General features: G+C 44.8%; 1 protein-coding gene across 1 annotated transcript in view; it reads right to left on the bottom strand.

Annotated features, from left to right (window-relative positions):
- LAMC1 (laminin subunit gamma 1) overlaps positions 1-17,648 on the bottom strand; it is a 119,228-nt gene that overhangs the window by 33,328 nt on the left and 68,252 nt on the right. The window contains exons 2-6 of the mRNA XM_055582894.1: positions 11,979-12,283; positions 6,942-7,072; positions 3,504-3,670; positions 1,148-1,336; positions 217-334 (exon numbers count right to left, since the gene is read on the bottom strand). Coding sequence (XP_055438869.1) covers positions 217-334; positions 1,148-1,336; positions 3,504-3,670; positions 6,942-7,072; positions 11,979-12,283 — 910 coding nt within the window. The remainder of the gene's footprint in view (positions 1-216; positions 335-1,147; positions 1,337-3,503; positions 3,671-6,941; positions 7,073-11,978; positions 12,284-17,648) is intronic.

The following is a 17,648-nucleotide window of genomic DNA, read 5'->3' as shown; positions in this document are numbered from 1 at the left end:
TTGTATTTGGATTTTATTTCAGTCAAGGACACCCATCACACTTAGACATTAAAAACTGCTTCATCTCTGTACAAAACCATCCTTTAAGCTAGAAGCCTTAAATCTTGGTGATAATTATTACGGGGGGGGAAAATGTTTATATGGCTGCAGATAAGCTACAAGATCTATTACTAAGAATCAGCTACAACTGGATTCCGCCCCCTTAAAAAATCTTACCTGCACCCAGCCTCAGTGAGAGAATGGTACCCAGGCTGGCAACGGTCACACTTGTCCCCCATTACTCCTGGCTTACAGCTACATCTGCCATAGCTATCACACTGCGTACTGAGGGAACCTGAAATATAAAGCACTCAACGTCAACCACCAGATAGGAAAGTAAAACTAACGTCTCAAAGAAAACTAGTAACTAAATTCAATGCTTGAAATTCAGTATGTAGATTGGTGTTCAGGGTCTAGATGGTAACCAAGAGAATAAAGATCAAATTTTAAAACAGAACTCCCTCAAAACCATACCCCTTTAAACTATGACATTTAAACTTTCCAGACATACACCCTAAGATGAATCTACTCATAATTATTGAAAAATACTAACAAATAACTCTGTACCCATGATAAACTGCAAGCAAAATCAGTCGCTGTGGACAAGCACAGGCTCCTTAGGGCCTGTGTCTAGAATTTAAGTATACACAGGCAGAAACAGAAAATAAAGTTCAAACTCCTGGAAAAGTAGAACAGACTAAGAGCTCTCAGCTCCTCTGAACACACAGCAACATGCTGCAGGAGGTTAGCCCTCCAAAGAGGTTAGACTAAACAAAATCATTAACAAGGAAGAACTCACGGAGCAGCTAACCAACCTTTTACAGTCAAAGTTCAAACGGTCTCAATGATCTTACTGCTAATTATTTATAAAACCATTACTCAGGCCAACCCCAGTTTTATACACATCGGAAAATCATCTAAACGCTCCACCTGGTTAAAGAGAGTTGAGGCCGATGACAAATCATTCACACGTTATAACAATATTCACTCTTCTACATTTAACCTGTGAGAATCCTGAGGAAACACAGCTTTATTTCCTGGGGATACAGGAAATGCTTCTTTTGTCTCCCAACCCATCAGGCCGAAGCAGACCCTGGCTGTCACTTACCAACAGGACTACAGTGGCAGGGAGAGCAGGCTTCCCCGTTCCCACGGCGGAAGAAATTCTCCCGGCACCTCTCACACTTGGCTCCGTCTGTGTTGTCCTGGCAGCTGGTACAGTGGCCACCGTGGCCCGTGGAGCGGTACAGTTCAGGGTCAAAGTAGCATTCCTGAGATCGGCCATTGCAGTCACAGGCTGTTGGCCAAAACGTTAAGTCAGATCCATGTTCCTTTACAAACAGCATTTTAGAAGACTCAAACCAAACTGTAACTCCCCACATCTCTGTGACAGATGGTGGTGGTGGTTTAGATGCTAAGTCGTGTCCAACTCTTGCAACCCCATGGACTGTAGTTCCTCTGTCCATGGGGTTTCCCCGGCAAGAATACTGGGGTGGGTTGCCATTTCCTCCTCCAGGGGATCTTCCCAACCCAGGGATTGAGCCCGTATCTCCTGCATTGCAGGCAGATCCTTTACCTCTGAGCTGTGACAGGTGGTAGGTAGCTGAATGACTACCAGATACATTTCTCATTTAAAAAAATGAAAAAAGTATGTCTGTCAATAAAGGGTTTATAGTCAGGTTATCAGCTTACAAGGAAATGTCCATCCTTATCAAAAATGGTACCATCATAGCTTAGTTGGTAAGGAATCTGACTGCAATACAGGAGAACCCGGTTCAATTCCTGGGTTGGGAAGATCCCCTGGAGAAGGGAAAGGTACCCACTCCAGTATTCCGGCCTGTATAGTCCAGGGGGTCGCAAAGAGTCGGACACAACAGAGTAACTTTCACTTTAAAATATAACTAATTCCTGTACTTGGGAACCTCCAGATAGTAGTATCAGTTCAGTTGCTCAGTCGTGTCCAACTCTTTGAGACCCCATGAATTGCAGCACGCCAGGCCTCCCTGTCCATCCAGCCATCTCATCCTCTGTTGTCCCCTTCTCCTGCCCCCAATCCTTCCCAGCATCAGAGTCTTTTCCAATGAGTCAACTCTTCGTATGAGGTGGCCAAAGTACTGGAGTTTCAGCTTTAGCATCAAGTAAAAGCCAAGTCAAATTACAATTTTTCAGAGTCTTTATCCTTCATTTTAATACCAAGTCCAAGCACAAGGATCAGTTCATACTCAGGTTTCAGTTTACCATTTTAGGGCTCAGACAATTCAAATACATTAGCCACTAATGTATTTCAAAATGCCAGATTACTTGCATACGGAGACTGGGGTGATCTGAGCCATACTGGGTACAATACGTACCTCTGTAAAAGGAAGCAGGAAATCTAGATGCTCTAGAAAGTAAATCCACTAGAAGGGAAACCCAGACCCACTAGATGCCTCTATCTACTGGGAAGCCAAGGTACCAAATGGGTCACCTGTTAAGCAGCTATAGTCCCTACAGGGCACAACCATATTTTAAGAACAAGCATCTACAGTCACAATGTATAATCTTTTTTCATTTTCTCTCTTCCTAAGAGTACTAGGATCTACTCTTCCTCTCAAAGCCTCTCGCCTAGGCACAAGGGCAGTATGAAAATTTCTCTGTATTTCGCTTTCTAGAGAGATAAAGAAAAAATAATTTTGATAAACAATCTTTTGAATGGGAGTCTTAGTCTGCTACTCATCACACCTGACTAACGTTAATCAACAACCGTGGTTGTCTGAAGAAATAAGAATTGGAAGGAAGAAGAATATTTTAAAGAGCAACAAAGACAAGACTAGAAAAACCATATTTTAGTGTAGGCTACACATCCAACCAGTTCATTCTGAAGATCAGTCCTGGGTGTTCATTGGAAGGACTGATGCTAAAGCTGAAACTCCAGTACTTTGGCCACCTCATGCGAAAAGTTGACTCATTGGAAAAGACCCTGATGCTGGGAGGGATTGGGGGCAGGAGGAGAAGGGGACGACAGAGGATGAGATGGCTGGATGGCATCACCGACTCGATGGACGTGAGTTTGAGTGAACTCCAGGAGTTGGTGATGGACAGGGAGGCCTGGCGTGCTGCGATTCATGGGGTCGCAAAGAGCCGGACACAACTGAGCAACTGAACTGAACACTGGCCCAGTATTTAGAACTAAGGAAAGGCCAGACCTTGAACATGCTGCTCCCATTCTGTTAGGTATGCTCCTCAAGGAAATAGAAAACCTGCAAGTTTATGTTTATGGCCAATTCCACACATCTACGATTCTTCTCCGACGTGCATGCAGGTTTTATATATATATATATCTCTCTCTCTACACACTCAAGTTATGGAAGAAGCACTGCCTTGCAGGCTCTTCCTCTCAAGGAAGAATCAAAGGAAGTCACCCATGCCCCCCGCCCCCCAAAGTCCTAGAGACAGCTCAGCAGATGGAAGCCCGGGGCACTCACGCTGGCACTCGCTGGCACTCTCAGCGGTCGCCCTCCTCCACGGCCGGTCGTTGAAGAAAGGAAGGCACTTTTCACAGTCCACACCATAAGTATTATGTTTGCAATTACACACCAGCTTGTCAAACTCGTTCTTTACACACTCGCTTGCGTGTCCGTTACATTTACACCTGGGGAGAGAAGAGACACTCAAAAGAAAAAACAGCTAGAAAGTGCTGACTGGACACAGAGAAAGGATGTTCATGGAGAATTAACAGCAACCTCTGAATGTTTCTGAGTTTACCAAGCACAACTGTAAACTGAGGAACTGAGCAAGATTAAGTAATGGCTGTGTTTTTAGTTATGAAGAAAAATTCTGACCAAAAAAGGTAGCTTTATTTAACTGGGGCTAGAGCATTAACTGGAGAAGGCAATGGCACCCACTCCAGTACTCTTGCCTGGAGAATCCCATGGACAGAGGAGCCTGGTGGGCTGCAGTCCATGGGGTCTCGAAGAGTCAGACACGACTGAGCGACTTCACTTTCACTTTTCACTTTCATGCATTGGAGAAGGAAATGGCAACCCACTCCAGTGTTCTTGCCTGGCGATCCCAGGGACGGTGGAGCCTGGTGGGCTGCCCCCTATGGGGTCGCACAGAGTCGGACACGAATGAACCAACTTAGCAGCAGCAGTAGCAGAGCATTAACTGGACATAAAAAGAAAGTCCCCGACGATTTCTGAGGACATCTGTAGGACCCTTTCCTGAAGTGAAATGTGTGTGTTTCAAGAAGAAGCCAAGTGTAGTGGTTAAGAAGAACACGGGTGTATACATATGGCAGATTCACTTTGCGTGCAGTGAAACTAACCTAACACTGTGAAGCAATTATACTGCAATTGAAAAAAAAAAAGAACATGGACTCTGAGGCCAGGCTGCCTGTGACTTACAGATGTAACTTAACCTGTGCCTTACCTGTAAGAGAAGGATGAAAATAATGTTTATTTCATAGAGTTACTGAGATCAAGAGGTTACTCTTTTTATGTGCCCAGGATTATATGGGCATATAACAAGTCAATAAATGTCAGCAGTTATCCATCATCATGATTTTAAAGCATTCTGATTTGAAGACAGTAAGAGCCAGACACGACACCACCATATGGATCTCTGGTAGACACTCCTTCGGGTTGTTTGGGGTAAGAATCCTTGACGGATCCCTAAGACGAAGGCACTAGAACAGTAAGGACTTGTGGAAATCCCCATGAGTATTTGCTGCCCTGCCGTGCCCCTCACTCGCTCTTTAAAGACAGCAGTCAGTTCAAGCACCACTTAATAACACATTCAAACACTTCTGAAATATCTACAGTGCACTAGGATGAATCCCAAATTATACCCCCAGCTAGCCTCTTTCTTCCAAGCTTCTGTCCTTGACTGCTACACAAACGTAATGTCCTCCATGACTTACAGCTTTACATTTTATACCTGAACTCACCATCTCGCCAAATGAGCTCATCTTCTCCATGTATATTGTTATAAATTGGTATCACCATTCTCCTGATTGCTAAACCTTCAAATCTTCTCTGACTAAAATGCTGATAACTCTTCCTTCACAAAATGCACCTAAATGTTCCTTTCCACCCTGTCGTCACCACCCCATGTCTGGCATTTGTCACCTAACACCTAGATGACAGCATCATAACAGGAATATAAAATTCTCTCAATCATATTCTTTCACTCTGCCTGCAGCTCACCTTCCTGATCTACTGTTCTGATATCAGAGCCCTACTCCAAAAGAGTACATGGTTTTTCACTGGTTATAGCTTCCATCAGCTTCCCCTGAGCCTCAATCCCATACCAGGGACACAGCATACAAAGATCATGTTTCTGTTCTGGAGACTTCATAGGCTAATACAAGGAGAAGTCAGTCCAAGATTCTTGGCCCACTGTCTGAGGACTCTGGCTATCAAACTCTCTCTGGTTTATAACTCTACAAATTCATGTAAGATGTTCCTTCCATCAAGGAGATTTAGATTCTTTCAACTCTAAATCTTTGCTCATGACATGTTCATCCTCCTTCACCTAACCCAGACATCCTCTCTCCTTATCTAAACCCTACCTATTCTTCGAGGTCCAGCTTAGGTTCGATCTGCTTCTCTAGCCTGACTGTCTTGTAAGCATTCTCTGATATACGACATCTCTTTATCTAAAGCATGTGACCGTACTAGCATTTAACTTTTCACATGTTCACACAGCGCCTGCCTCATTCATCTGCAGGATCCCAGAAGGTCAGGTCCTTCTCAGAAGGTGAGTGTCAGTCCCGCACTTTCTCAGTAGCTTCACAGTGCCTGTCATAGGGCTCTGCATTTACATGCTCAGTAAGAATTCACTAATGTGTATCCAGTACTTTGGCCACCTATGCGAAGAGTTGACTCACTGGAAAAGACTCTGATGCTGGGAGGAATTGGGGGCAGGAGGAGAAGGGGACGACAGAGGATGAGATGGCTGGATGGCATCACTGACTCGATGGACGTTGAGTCTGAGTGAACTCCGGGAGTTGGTGATGGACAGGGAGACCTGGCGTGCTGCAATTCATGGGGTTGCAAAGAGTCGGACACGACTGAGCGACTGATCTGATCTGATCTGAATGTGTTTATTGGTCCAATCACTTCATGGGAAATAGATGGGGAAACAGTGGAAACAGTGACTGACTTTATTTTTGGGGGCTCCAAAATCACTGCAGATGGTGATTGCATCCATGAAATTAAAAGACGCTTACTCCTTGGAAGGAAAGTTATGACCAACCTATACAGCATATTCAAAAGCGGAGACAATACTTTGCCAACAAAGGTCCGTCTAGCCAAGGCTATGGTTTTTCCAGTGGTCATGTATGGATGTGAGAGTTGGATTGTGAAGAAGGCTGAGCGCCAAAAAATTGATGCTTTTGAACTGTGGTGTTGGAGAAGACTCTTGAGAGTCCCTTGGACTGCAAGGAGAGCCAACCAGTCCATTCTGAAGGAGATCAGTCCTGGGTGTTCATTGGAAGAACTGATGCTGAAGCTGAAACTCCAATACTTTGGCCACCTCATGCACAGAGGTGACTCATTGGAAAAGACTCTGATGCTGGGAGGGACTCGGGGCAGGAAGAGAGGGGACGACAGAGGATGAGATGGCTGGATGGTACCACCAACTCGATGCACATGAGTTTGGGTGAACTCCGGGAGTTGGTGATGGACAGGGAGGCCTGGTATGCTGCGATTCATGGGGTCGCAAAGAGTAGGACAGGACTGAGTGACTGGACTGAACTGAACTGAATGTGTTGATTAGACAAGGTTTTAGAAAACCTAGTTACTTTGTTTCCAGGATAATGAGGTCTAACAACATTATTAATGCCCTTGTAAATAAGTGGCTGCATTTACTCCTACACCAAAGCTTCTATGGCTTTCAAGGTTATTTAATGGCTTACTTACCTACCACCCACAGCAAAATCAGAGATTGCATAATAATAGGATTTGAGAACTTTGGGGTCATTAAACACTTCATCTCCAAAAGTGTTCAGGCGATTGAGAGTTACTCTGATGTCAGTGGCAGTTACCCATTCCTGTCAGAAAATAAAAACACAGAAAAGATGGTAAAGGCACTGAATTATTATAAGAGACATGTATGTGACAAAATCTTCTAAACAGTTAATGTGTCATTTAACTTATGTCTTCTTCTGGCATTAAATCTATTATACTACTCAAAGACTTCCTTTAATATCCTTATATTTTTCTCCTTGACTCTTCCCTTCTTGGATCTAAGTTGTTACTTCACCATTCAGAATCCCCCAAGGCAGAAATAATATTAGTTTCGTCACAAGGCTGTAGAAAGGCTTAAATGAAATACGCTTTTCAATATTCAGCATACATTAGGTACTGAATACACATGTCCCGTCTCTCCACTCTATATCCGCACCCCAAAGCCAGCCTAGAGAAGCCAACAGAGTTCACAAAGCACCACAACCCTGTTCAATATGCTGGTCATTGTCTCCCCCTGCCCATCTTGTTCCATCTCCCTTTCCCTTTTGCCCCAACCAGTACTACAGATCTGGGAGACACTTCCCAGCACAAAGCAATCAATCGTTACACTGGCCTGAACCCATCAGATGTACTCTTCTGTCCTGACCCTTCCCAAATGTCGCTTCTTGTGAGGCCTTCCCTGGCCGTGCTATCTAAAACTGCCACCACCACCACCACCTCCAACTCCCTACCTCCCATCACTATTTTATCAAAATTGCCCGCTTCCATCACCACCACCTGCCCACCCCACCACTGCCACATCAGGTTATAAGCTCCACAGGGCAGGATATTTTTTTGTTTTTGTTCACTGCATTTCACTGCTGGTTAGCATATACTTGGTGCTCAGATTAACATTTACCAAGGAGAAGACCCTTGAAAGTCCTTTAGACAGCAAGGAGAACAAACCAGTCAATCCTAAAGGAAACCAACCCTGAATATTCACTGCAAGGACTGACGCCAAAGCTGAAGCTCCAATCCTTTGGTTACCTGATGCGAAGAACTGACTCACTGGAAAAGACTGTGATGCTTGCAAACATTGAGGGCAGGAGGAGAAGGGGACAGCGAGGGATGAGATGGTTGGATGGCATCACTGACTCAGTGGACATGAGTGTGAGCAAACTCAAGGAGCTTGTGAAGGACAGGGAAGCCTGGTGTGCTGCAGTTCATGCGACGGCAAAGAGCTGGACACAACCTAGCCACTGAACAACAAGCAAATGGGCAGACTGGCAGAAACTACAACTGATCAAGATGGCAGGTCTATCATAATGGCAGAGGACAAGAAGGAAGGTTACACAGTTTTCCCCTAGGTTTTATGAGATCTGAGTGCATATAATAAATGCCCTTTCATTGAGGTAATTTTAGTCAGATGTTTACATCTGGGGTAATTGTAACAATGATCCTGAGGAATCATGCCTGCCAGTGTCCAAGCCCTGTGTATTCCCTTTTCACATTGATTCTAGGTGGGCAAATGACTTGCTTTGGCCAAAGAAACATCAGTGAATGTGATACAGGCAGAGGATTGATATATATGCATGCCCTGGGACTTACCCTCTTGAATACTTTCACAATCACATGAAGAAGCCTAGTCTACCTCCTTGAGGAGGTAAGATGACAGGGAGAAGATAAACCCAGCTCCATCCCAGCTGACTGGCCAGGGAGTGACCTCAGGCTGACACAGAATCATGAGAAACAAGAAATCATGGCTGTTTAAAACCATTAAGTTTTAGAGTGGTGTATTACATATAATGACCCAAAGGTGCCACACCCACTTTCAGTTCTCTCCTGGGACTGCACCTCAGCATCACCAACACAGACGTAACAAGCCAAGTGCAGAGCTGAAGGCGTCTGTTTTCAGAAGGTTTCACATGAGACAGGGAGGCACACCCCTGATTAAGAATCACTGCTTACACCATGCCAAACACCTGGCAGATAGAACAACACAGAGAGCTCATCAAGGCTAATCTCCGTGAGGCCTCCATGTATAATTAGAAAGGAGAAGAGATGGTGATTTCACCATATCCAAACTTGGAACTCCAATAACAACTCCCACTCACGGTCACAATGTCAGGAATCTTTTAGCCGTCTGTAGTGTAAATAGCTGTACAGATCTCTGTGTTTAGCACTTGTGTCTTTGACAGGCTTCAGCTTTATCACAGCTTTTCTTGAATAAAAGCTTCTCAAGAGCTGAATCTGAGACTTTTTCTTTCAAAATGGGCATCTTAAAGGAAACACTCTAGAACTCGACTTTCTAGGTTTTGAATCCCAGTTTAGTGGCTAGAAACAGTGTAACTTGGGACCAGTGATTTTATCTTTTCTGGGCCTCTGATTCCTCATCTGTAAAATGGAGATAATAAAAGTGTCTACCTTACAGAGTTATTGGGAGAGTTAAATGTGTTAATACATTTAATGTATCTAAAGGGCTTAGAACAACACTTGGCACACTATAGTAAGTGCTATAATAAATGTTAATCATTATTATACATCACTACATGCTCAGCAATATTCAGCATTGAAACCAGGAAGGAAGGTTTCTGAGAGATCACAGCTTTTACAGGGAGGCACAAGGAGCAATGAGGGTAGGAGCCATCTGCCTCTGTCCTCACTGTCAGATCGGCTACCAGTCAGATCAGTTGCCTTTCCTTGGTAGCTGTATATCAGAGTCAAAGCTCTTACATCCAGAGACACATAACTGATGCTTCTGCATAAGGATACCAACTGGCCAAATCTATTGCGAATGCCCACAGCCTTCTGTCACCTTTAGTCTTATGAGTTTCTGAGGCGTGAAGAATAAGAAACATCAGAACTCCTATAGCTGGGGAACTGATTTAAGACAAGCTAACAAGGCATACCGTTAGCAAAGGGGCGAGAAAACCACAGTCAGTTTACCTCACTGCTTTTCCTACTGACTACATGGTCCCTCTCCAGGACAGTAAAATACAATAACTTGTGTAGAAAGAATCAAAGCCAGGAAACATATGCCAGTTGATCAACTTAGACTTGTGGACACAGCAGGGAAAAAAGAGGGTGGGATGAATTGAGAGAGCAGCATCGACGTAAGTACACTACCATGCATGACACGGCTAGCTCGTGGGAGGCTGCTGTGTAACACAGGGGGCCCAGCTCAGTGCTCCGTGATGACCCAGAGGGGTAGGAAAGGAGGGACAAGAGGGAGGCTCAAGAGGGAGAGGACATACGTATACTTATAGCTGATTCACGTTGTTGTACAGCAGAAACCCACACCACATTGTAAAGCAATTATCCTCCAATTAAAAATAAATTAAAAAAAAATTTTTAAAGCGAGTATTTGTAGATCATTTCTCCCCTAGGTAATCTGTTTCTTCATCTACTAGAGTCAGTTATTCTTTCTGCCATTTATTTTGAATACATCTTCCTGCCATTGAAAGAAATTTTCTGAAAGGCCTTTGCAAACATACTCACTGCTCACCAGAACCGTCAGAGTTTATCAAAATCAAGATTTATGACCCCCCAGCAAGCAACAGAAATACAATGGAAGGGAGGAACTGGACTCAGACAGAATATAGTCTCGTCTTTTTCCACTGTCCAAAGCCACACAGCCAAATTAGACAAAGAGTCCTTGAACATAAAAAATTCCAAGAGAGAGAATGAGAGGCTACAAAGGCAAAACACCCAGAAAAACAGGGGCATTCCCTACTCAGAAGTCACAACAGCTCTTCATAAAGTATATGTAGCACTTGCAAACCCACATCCAGTCACAGCAAATTAATATGGGCTGCCCCCATTTAGATGTTAGCTTCAGCCACGTGACGGAAGCCTCTCTGATCAGTGTGAATGTGCTCAGGGTGGCAGGACACTCATCCACCCCTCCAAAATCAACAGCCAGAACATAAGACAAGGTCACAGACATCTAAGCAATACAGAGAGATTCCAAATTGTAGTGCATAAGGAACACGCACACAGAATTTATGAAAAAAGAACTCTGAATCGGTTGCCACCTAGGGACAAGTTTCTATCACCATCCTTAAGCACTACACCAGGGTAGCTAAATTCACATCTCGACATAAAAACCAGTGCCTTTAGGTGATGAAGAGTTTTCATAATGATTGGCAACAGTGCCAGACAACCAAAATTTCCTTGTAAAATAATAAAGGGGGCTTCCCTGGTGGCTCAGTGATAAAGAATCCACCTGCCAATGAAGGAGACATGGGGTTTGATTCCTCATCCCGGAAGATCCCACATGCCAGGAAGCAACTAAGCCCATGCACCATAGCTACTGAACCTGTGCTCCAGAGCCTAGGAACTGCAACTCCTGAGCCCATGTGCTGCAACCACGGAAGCCCGTGCACCCTAGAGCCCCTGCCCAGGAACGAGAGAAGGCACTGCAGTGGGGAGCCTGCACACCACAAGCAAGAGTAGCCCCCACTCATCACAACTAGAGAAGAGCCCACGCAGCAACGAAGACCCCGCACAGCCAAAAAGAAATAAAAACTTTTCTAAAAATAGCAAAGGAAGGTAGAGTTCCTAAACATCTTATTTCAGTTGTTCCCTCTTGCCAACATTAAAAGCATTTTTTTTAATTTTGTCAAATCAAAGAGGTAAGACGGGATACAAAAAAAAAACACCCAGCAAATTCATTCAAATACCCTCCTTCAAAAGGAAGGTAGAGGAGCAAAATATTTCCACTGCAAGTACAGAGATGCAAGTTAAAATTGCTCAGCATTTAAAAATATCTGTAAAGTTTACATGCCTGGATACATGTGCACGCAAACACAAGAACATCAACGGGGAAGCAGGAACGAAACTACTTTCCTTCACTTATTAAGAGTACACCGGGGAGCAGAATAAAGTCCAGCTGTCTGTCCTGACCCTTCCTCCAAAAGCGGGCACGCGGCCCCCTCCCCCCCATGATGATCTTCCCGCGCCCCACATGGGAACAACCCAGCGGCCACTAGGCCGAGCTCCGGTGCCTACCTGCAGCACAGGGCTGTTGTCGAAGTTGTAGGCGCTGGGCCTTCCTTCCAGGGTGGAAAAGGCCACGTTGCCCCCGGTGAGAGGAGAGATGTCGCTGAACTCGTCTGTGCACAACGCCTGCTGCTCGTCGCCGCCCGTCCGGATGAAGCCACGGGTTGCCTTCGAGTACGTGTTCTCGCAGGAGCCGCTGTAGTACTGGTAAGGGATCCAGGGCCCGTCTTCCCGCGTGCGCTTGTAAATGGCGAAGCTCTCCGGGCGGCTGGTGTGGAACTTGAGGCGCACGTATGTGATGTCAAATGCTTTTCCTGTTGGGGCGAACACGTGGATGCTTGTAAGTCATGTGGATGAAGTGAAGAACCCTCTTCTATCCCCACTCTGCTCTGGAACTCGACAAAGAGAACACAAACCACCCTGCGCAACTAGACCAAGAGGGTTCCCGAACGCACTACGCGTTGGCTGTGCCCGACAGGCAGTTCTCAGCCTGGAAACAGTGCGTGTTTTCCCTGGGCTCAGAAGCTGGCTCAGAAAAGCCCATTTATGATGTGTGCTGTTGAAATTTTGCTTCCCAGGAAAACTGACAGTATATTATGTACTTATACAAAGTGCATTTTATCCTCAACGCTGTTGCTTCTACAAAAGCTTAATTAAAAGACAGAAAGGAAAATATTTGCTAGCTTTCTTCTGGGTACTTCCAAGATTTTAAAAAACTCATTTTTTATTCATTTTAATTTCTCTTCTTGATGCAAGAAGAGTATCATCAGGACTAATCTTTCTTTCTTTACCAGATTCTGGAAGAGAAATTTGAGAGATAAGGTCAGGAGTTGAGTAGGAATGAAGAAAAAAAACTTCTCCAGTCGCTGAACAGAGACAAAAACAGAGAGAGACAGAAAAGAGAAAGGCAGTTTAAAAAAGCTGTATTCAGAAGAGAATATATGGGACATGAGTGCCGAGCAGGGAACAACAGCAAGGAGCAGGAGCCAACGGGCTGTCATCCCTCTGGGAGCCCGGTCACTGGGTCTGGCAGCGCCGTGCGGCAGCCAGGCCAGAACATGGTCTGACGGCTGGGCGGTGTGGGTGCTGGCCAGCAGGACTTCAGGTGGGTAAGAAAGATATTGTGCAGTATGGCAGAAACCACCACAATACTGTAAAGTAATCAGCCTCCAATTAAAATAATTGTAAAAAAAATAAAAGATTTACGTGTAACTGGTTTTAAACGCCATTCATTCACAAATGGGTCTTCCGATCAGTTTTTGTCAAGAAGGGTTTCTCAGGCACAACTACCTGCTCAGACCCACATTGTATATTTCGGGGGACAAGATGTGTCAGACACAGGGGGTCTCTTCTCTGTGAATCAACTTCCCGTGAAGAAGCCTCCTCCAGGACCTGGAGGGGAGGAGTTCCTGCACTCTCCCAAGTGCTGAGGAGAGGCTTCTACCACTGTCTCACCTCCTCACACCCACCTGCCCCCCGGGGAGGAGTGATGCTCGTGTGTGGCCTGGAATCTCCTCAACTCTCTCCTCTCTGCAGCCGGCCCCCCGCCTCCTCTCCCTCACTCCTCAGAGTGCCCCTCCTCCGCCGGGTGAGGGAGGTCTGTTGCCACCCTGCTACTCCATCCAGGACTGAGTGGGTGACTTCAACCTGGGTGGGGATGTCCAGGCTCTCTTCTTCAAATCAGTTTTATCCAGGATAAAACTGATCAGATAAGCCAAATCTGACTCTATGGTCCAGATCTTAAAAGAGGGGTGTAACTGTACCCATATACATGAAACACATTCACGCACATAAGATCTTGAACATAAAGATGTATGTATGAAGGAAAAAAACACAGGACTGGGCACTGCAAGACCGAAGTGCAGATCCTGACTCCTCAATTACTAGCAGTGGGATCTGTAGTGCTTTGTCCATCACTTTCTCCTCTGTAGAAATGAGGATGATATAGACATAGAGAACAGATTTGTGGTTGCCAAGGGGGAGGTGGGGGTTGGGGAGGGAAAGATTTGGAGCTTTGGATTCGTAAATGCAAACTATTACGTATAGAATGGATAAATAACAAGGTCCTACTTATAGCACAGGGAACTATATTCAATATCCTGTGAGAAACCATAATGGAAAAGAATATGAAAAAGAAAATATATATATAACTGAATCACCATGCTGTATAGCAGAAATTAATACAATACTGTAAATCAACTATATATCAATAAATTTTTTTCAAAAATAAAAAAAATGAGAGTGATGATCCCTGAGCCACCTATCTCAAAGAGTTGCTGGAAGGTCAAACTAAGATTCTGCATATCTGCATATACTTGATTAGTTATAAAATTATATACAGAGTTTATATAATATATATATCCTGAATTTTATATATAGTCATGAAATTGTATATATATGTTTATATATATAACTGTATATATAATCATGAAATTGGAGCTTAAAGACAATTGTCTCTTCAATCTAGTCTGAGATATAAATGTTAAGGCTTTGAGGTTTTTGGCAGCATTACGTTGGTTGAACACTAGGCCAGCTGGCTTGTTTCTCAGTACCATTATCAGAGGTGGCTCAGTGGTAAAGACTCTGCCTGCCAAGCATGAGACCTGGGTTTCATCCCTGGGTCGGGAAGGTCCTCTGGAGAGAGAAATGGCAACCCACTCCAGTATTCTTGCCATGGAAAATCTCATGGAGCCTGGTGGGCTAGAATCCATGGGGTCACAAAGAGTTGGACATGACTTAGCAACTAAACAGCAGAAACATACAAATAGAAAGCATGACTATAATATAGTACAGAAGAGAATCCCTGAACTAGGATCCTGGAGATGTTCACACACAAGAGCCTGATTGCACAAGGGCCTACCTGATACAGTTGCCAGAGAATATAACACAAACCTGGACCTTCTACCTAGGAAGCACTACAACACTTTGGACACAGGTCATGCAAATACAGCTTACAACACTCCTGTTAAAAGAATGCAAACTGAACCTGTATCTCTCTACTGTGTCAAAAATGTAAAGAAGTCACCTGTGAATGAGGGCGAGGTTATAATACAGTATCAATGGTATTCCAGAGACTATCTAAAACATTCTGGAATGGTAAAACAATTTAGTTACTCATGAGTAAGTGGCTTGGGATGTTCAAAGGCTTACGTACTTATCTTTGAACTACAGATTACCCTTGCTTTTCTGTTCTGTCTACATTTCTGCCATTTCATTGTTCTTTAGCAACCCAATCTGCAGGAGGATGGATCAAAGGAGAGAAGGTAAAACGGATCTGGGTATCCAGTGTCCCAGACAAACATCTGCACCACAAAGCCACACACTGAAAGAAACAGGAATATGTGGTCACTCAGTGTCGACACGGAACATCAGAAAAGCAACTCTGCTAGCAGTAAGCTCTGAAGCAGCCAGCTTGCTGGCACTGGCCCTATCTCCCCACACCTCATTTTCAGAGCTGCTTTTCTCATTCTAACTTTTAGCTACGGTTGAAAGAGGTGGCAGTCTATGGCTATCTGGAAAGGAGGCTCCCACATTCCACATGACAAGATGGACACATGCATGACTTTCGGTGTTGCGGCCAACCCAGCCATGGGTGCCGACCACTGCAATTCCACGTGATGAATGCTATGACGGAGAAGGACATGAGGTTTGGGGAGCCTGGAGGAAAGTCACCTCACCCACATTTGTGAGGTCAAGAAACATTTTCGAGAGGAAGTGACATCTAAACCCAAGACCTGAGAAATGCAGAGGGATTAGCTAGGCCAGGCAGATGGAACAGGATATATGAAAGAACAGAGGACACAGAGGGGTGGAGTACAGCTAGGACTGGGGAGAGTGGCTGGAGACAAGGCAGCTAGCAAGCAGGGCATGCTGGGCCTGAGGCCATGCTAAAGAGCAACTTCAACTCCCACTGACAAGCCAACTGAGGGATTTACGTCAAGAAATGCATGATCAGTTTTGATTTTTAGAAAGATCATTCTGGCCACTGTGTGGAGATTAGGTTAGAAGGGACAGGACTAAAGGTGGGAAGAACTGTTAGAAAGATGTGGCAGTAATCCGGGCTAACAGTGGCTGCACTTGATACAGGGACAGCTGGAATAGAGAGGAACGGATGGACTCAGTCTCTCAGACACATAGTTAGCAGACCTCCATATCAATAATAATTTGGTAAATGATGGAGGGGAGCAGAAGTCATTTCCGATAGCCGTCTCTACTTTTACCCTATTGACATTCAGTTTCATTGCTGAAGTTCCTTCTACGTGTTCCGTAAGGCAGTAGGATTAAGAATAACATTCAGTTTCCTAGTTTAAAAACAACCAAATGGAGAGACATACCATACCATCCACTGCAACAGATAAAAAAGGAGGTTAAGCAAAACTGGAGGCAGGAGCGAAGGGTACGATTGGGAGATGCGTCTATCTTGGCTACGCAAGATTTAAGGTGTCTATGGTCACCAAGACAGGAAAAAATACGTCTGGTAGGGAGTTGGATGTGAATGATCTGAAGGCCCAAGAGAGACGTCTAAGATGGAGATACAGATTTGGGATTCAAGGACTTCCCTGGTGGTTCAGCAGTTAAGACTCCAAGCTTCCAATGCAGGGGGCACAGGTTCAATACCTGGTCAGGAAACTAAGATCCCGCACGCCCCACAGTGTGGCCAAAATAATTTTTTTTTTAGTTTTTTTCAAAAGTTAAAAGAAGATCTAGGACTCAATAGCCTGCAGTTGGATAATGAAGACTGCCATGGTTGCAACCAAAGAGGGCAGGAGTGTTGAGTGAGAAGCAAGCTGACTTTTGGGATCATGCTGAAGAGCATCAACATTTAAAGCACAGCCAGAAAAAGAAGTGACAGAGGGGACTGTGAAGACCAGAGGGAGGAGGGCAAGTCAGAGAGTACAGATATCATGGAAGCCAAGAGGGAAATAAATAAGCAGTGGTGTTTAAATCTGCATAATGACTAAGAAGCATCCACTAGCTTCACACCACAAAGAGGTCACTGCAGGGAAGTGGGGGGGGGGGGTTCAGGATGGGGAACACAGGTACACCCGTGGCGGATTCATGTCAATGTACGGCACAACCACTACAATACTGTAAAGTAATTAGCCTCCAATTAAAATAAATCAATTTATATTAAAAAAAAAAGAGGTCACTGCTGCGCTTAGTGAGCATAGTCCCACTGGCAGGGATCTTACTGAACTGGAACTGAGAACCCATGGCAGACCAGTGGTGGGAATGCAGACACAGTGAGTGCAGCCAACCTGGTCTAACATCTCGATAAAGTGGAGGAGAAAGAGAAGACCACAAAGCTGGAGGGATACAGGGCCAGGGAAGATGCCTCCCTTTAAGGTGACAAAAAATACAAGAAGACATTGCTGTCATGTTCCAGTCAGCAGAAAGGGAAAGACTGGAGAAAAGAGGCTGGGAAACAAGAATGTGATTCAGCGCTGTGAAAGGACTGGCTCCATATGGGAGGAAGCCTGCGCCTTGCCTTCTACCTGAGTGCAAATGCAAGGGATTTAGTAGGCTTTGGTCCATGGGGTCTCGAAGACTCGGACACGACTGAGCGACTTCACTTTCACTTTTCACCTTTATGCACTGGAGAAGGAAATGGCAACCCGCTCCAGTGTTCTTGTCTGGAGAATCCCAGGGTCGGGGGAGCCTGGTGGGCTGCCATCTCTG

Source organism: Bubalus kerabau, chromosome 5, assembly GCF_029407905.1.
Source record: "Bubalus kerabau isolate K-KA32 ecotype Philippines breed swamp buffalo chromosome 5, PCC_UOA_SB_1v2, whole genome shotgun sequence".
In the NCBI taxonomy this organism is placed as follows: Eukaryota; Metazoa; Chordata; class Mammalia; order Artiodactyla; family Bovidae; genus Bubalus; species Bubalus kerabau.
This window is presented reverse-complemented; position numbering and strand designations above follow the sequence as displayed.